The sequence below is a fragment of the Diadema setosum genome, chromosome 20, assembly GCF_964275005.1.
Source record: "Diadema setosum chromosome 20, eeDiaSeto1, whole genome shotgun sequence".
In the NCBI taxonomy this organism is placed as follows: Eukaryota; Metazoa; Echinodermata; class Echinoidea; order Diadematoida; family Diadematidae; genus Diadema; species Diadema setosum.
The window spans coordinates 4,134,626-4,139,007 of NC_092704.1; the positions used below are offsets into that span (position 1 = coordinate 4,134,626).

Sequence of the window (4,382 nt, forward strand, 5' to 3'; positions counted from 1 at the left end):
GTGCTCAGTGTCCTTTTTGTCTTTGTGCTCTTTTAATGATGATATCAGCTGGCGAAGCGATGACAATCAAAAGAATAAAAGGATGATCTTGGCCCGGATGTCAGGCACGTTTTTTAAAGACCGCGAGATTTTTCATTGCCATTGACCACAAAGTGTTAGTGGCAAAGTTTATAGAGTCCCATTGTAATTCTTAGCATTGTGACAAGTGACCTCGCATCCTCAAAAGGTGATAAATATGCTCGCTCAAGTTGAAAGACGAATCACTTGTCGCGCCTCGAAAGCTAACATTCTCACGACCACTGCTCTGGACTAACCATTACACACCGTCTACAGTCAGCCAAACGGCATTGAACGGGGGCCAATGGGGGTGCAGGAGACAACTACGCCCCTATGTTGCCGGGCATCGTATATGTGTCAAAGCAGACAGTAATACAATTTGAATACCGGTGCCTGTCATTGTTAAGTCATTGTATATTTTACTCTTTATGTGCACTAGTATCTCATGTATGTCCATTCTGGTAGTATTACTGGTCACAGTCATTCTGAAACAGAAGACGTTATGCTCAACACCAGCAAGGAAGTGGTCACCAGAGTTAAGCTGTATAAGTTTCTACAAACTCTCCTCTTTAAAAAAAAGAAAAAGAAAAAAAAAAGAACTGAAAGACCACGTTCACCAAATTTGATATCGACGATGTGATTTAAAGAAAAGATTCAAGTTTGCAAATGACTTTGATTTCTAGATCTACCCAGATTTCTTTTCTTCCTAGCATTCAGAGAGTTACATTTTCCTTGCACAAAAAATGACACCAAGAGCACGTAGGCCATCTTACAAAGAGAGGAAAACGTTCCACAATTTCACCGCACCCCCTTTTCTAAAAAATTGTTGGTTGCGCCCTCAGCGCCGGCCAAGCGTGACCCGTGAGTCACACCGTGTCATCGCCACACTCGACTTTGATGTGAAATGGGAAGCATTTATAAAAGTGACTCTTCTTAGATATGAATTTGTATTTTACCCCAGGGTATGCTATGAAAACACGACGGTGGACAAGATCAGAACCAAGGGAAAGCCCAACATTAAAGACTTAATCGTGAGTAAGTATCCTGTCTCGATTCTTGACACGGCGGCTGGTATGCTACTTTTGGTGTATGGCGGGTATTTGGTAGATCAAACCTTTCTACATTGTTAAGTTTACACTCAATCATTGTGTTCGCATTTGCTTGACCACAAGAAAACAAGCAAACGAACAAATAAAAAAGGTGCATAACAGTGCATAAGCTTAGTCTTATATTTTTGATGTACCTTACATTTCAATGACAAAATTATTACATAAACCTTTGCCATTATTTTGCAACCATCTATGACGTGTTTAAGATTATGATTTTCAAAGGTTTGGTTGAATTTCTCATCAACCCACCTTTCATATCTATGGTTAATATAACCGATGTACTATAGAGTCAGATAGTTTAGGGAGAACAAACGAAAAACATTTCTTAATGTTACTAAGCCAAAGAATAATCAAACGTGGTTGTGAATGCCCTTGTGTCAAACCGAACCACGCTAAATATCGTTGTATGCAAAGAACTTTGACGCAATTATCGACAATTCTTGGAATATCTAGGTCTACATTTGCTGGCATTACGGGCACCAAATCTTTCACTCATCAATTAGCCTATTGGTCTTAGCACACATGAATAATATAAAAGTATATTCACATTTTGACATTCAGTGATTATGTCAATCAATTAATTCCATACAGCACACGTTGCAGACTATTTCGGGCCGGTCTGAAGTAACGTTGTATCGCTTTTCTGCTTTTCTGCTGCAGGAAGAAAACCTAATGGTCTGTGACAAGGCGCTTTCTCACAAGTGAATCTCAGCACAGAGGAAGATGTTTCAAGGGTCTACAGAGCATACCGGAATATTGGACGATATTGCAAATACATTGTTTAGCGACAATTCATCCACACTTCTCCCATCGTCAACAGAATCTGGACAAAATCTAACACCGTTCATCGAAAGAATATTTGGCAATATGGTAATAAATGAATGTCATGCGAATGACTCGACAGGACTTGCCAAATATCCTCTGGATGATTTCTCAATCAGGGTTACCTTGGCAACAATAATATGCGTCATCTTCTCAGTTGGAATTTTCGGCAACACACTCGTCATTCTCGCAGTAGCCCTATCACGCAGACTTCAGGACACTACCAACGTTTTTGTTGTGAACCTTGCTGTCGCTGATCTCTTCACATGCTTGCTTCTTCCTGTTCACACAGCAACCCTGCTCCGCCAGGACAGCTGTAACATCCCTCCAGTTCTTTGCCAGCTGGTTGCTGCAGCCACGCTGACAACGCTGGGTTGCAGCGTTGTAACTATGGCCCTCATTGCCATTAATCGCTATCACATAATTCACGGCAGCTTGAACTCTCATTCGACGCTAACCAATGTCTTCAAGAAACAAAGCCTTGGGATTATGATCATCATTTCTTGGTTATACCCCATTGTGTTGATAGTTGTTCTCGTGCCTGTAGGGTTTGGCTCTCTCGGTTATTCGCATGAATACAGGGTGTGCATACAAGACACTGGTAATTTGCATTCCGACACTCTCAGTTTAACGGTGGGACTGCTCGTTCAGTTTCCCGCCTTCATCATCATTGTCGTTTGCTACTCGCTGATCCTCAGAACCGCGCGACGCAACAGCCGCGTCATGATGAGGCGAATGTGTGCATCTGCCAAGTCTATTTCCATAGTGCAGTCAGAGATGAACACTTACACAGTATCCGAAGAAGATATTTCTGTTGCATCCCTGCCGTACCGTAAACACGAATCATTTCCAGCACTGCCTCCTTCCAAACTCCTGACCCAGCATCCTTCCACGTCATCTCTTCAAGCTCCTCCGTCTCTTCATTCTTCTCTTCCAGCCCATCCTAACACCAAGCGATTCCTTCCTGCGAGTTGTCACCAGACATTGGAATACAAACCAGGGAGTCCTTTGCGGATATCCAAAATGTCCCCTCCCAGGAGGAAGGCTGTGACGTTGGAACGGATCGCTGGCGAGAAGATCAAGAGAGTGTACAGAAAGCAAATTCGGATAACGCTCAACTTGTTCATGGTGGTGTGCGTCTACACTTTGTGCGTGATGCCCGCGGCCGTAGCCATCGTGATACCCGCCAGCGAGCTGGTGATCCCTTGGATGGCCGTGCTGTTCCTTTGCAACTCCTGCCTTAATCCTATCATTTACGCCCTGAAACATCCTCACTTTGGGAAAACATTCGTCCGCATTCTTAAGTGTGATCTGAAGAACATACCAGAGCCTTCGCGATATCTTCAAAACTGTCGCTTGTGGTGCTGAAAGAACGGAAGTAGTAATCATTGCCTCCTCATTTGGAAATAAAAGGTGCTCACATCCTAAGCTTACGTCAAACATCGAAAGTATTTCAATTGCCTTTGAAAACAGCTTTCTCTTCTTTAAGTATTCCAGAATACTGCAGAATGCAAGAGAGAGAGAGAGAGAGAGGGAAGGAGAGATGAGAGAGAGAGACTAGCTAGACATTTTAGATCACGTCGATCGTCACCATCTAGGTGCAGGACTGACCGTATGTTAAGTCCAACCAGAGAGGGACAATGTATGGTATAAGGATTAAAGTTTGTAGTCCATGTAAATTTCATAGGTTTAAGCGATGGCATAGCAGACTCCTTTCACGAAGGATTCCAATGACGACCAACAGAGTGGTCTGAGATGCGCTTGAAGCTTTACCTCATGCTGTTGACAATAAGCCGTCGCTTGTAGACACATTTAGCAATATTCTATTCGAACCAGGCTTATTGGATTGCGATGAAGCAAAGATAGAGAAAAAATGAAGGAGAAGGAAAAAAAGTCGTAAATAGTAAAACACTGGGAATCTTCCTGTCAGATGGCACGCCAGTCTGCTAGTTTTAGTCTCATCAATTATTTATGTTCTAACTGTTCTCCGAAAATGTGTATCCCAAACCTAGTTCTAGACCTCTATAGAAGGGTAATGTCTCTTGCCCCCACTGTCAAATACAAAAGAACAGGACAAATCGAACCATCCAATGTATGTTGCGGAAAACTCGTCAAAACCAATGATCATGTCTGTGTTCTGTGAAGTGATTTTCACTCTCCAACTCAAAATCTCTTTCGTATGTAGTTGCATGAAAGTCGTCTCTCCACTGCAATATATAAATTCACAATAACTTTTTTTTTTCACATAATGCTAGCCTTGACATTTTTTTTTTCACTTTAAGTGACATAATTGAAAATTTATCATAACTGAAAAATGCATCCAACGGATAAAAAAAAAAAAAAAACTTGAAGAGGGAGAAACAAAAATAGTTAATTGTAATTCGAAGGAATGAA

General features: G+C 41.9%; 1 protein-coding gene across 1 annotated transcript; it reads left to right on the forward strand.

Moving 5' to 3' along the window:
* Positions 1-2,033: 2,033 nt before the first annotated feature.
* On the forward strand, positions 2,034-3,356 carry LOC140244023 (D(2) dopamine receptor-like). The gene has a single exon (XM_072323677.1). The coding sequence runs from the start codon at positions 2,034-2,036 to the stop codon at positions 3,354-3,356; it is 1,323 nt and encodes a 440-aa protein (XP_072179778.1).
* The last annotated feature ends 1,026 nt before the right edge of the window (positions 3,357-4,382 follow it).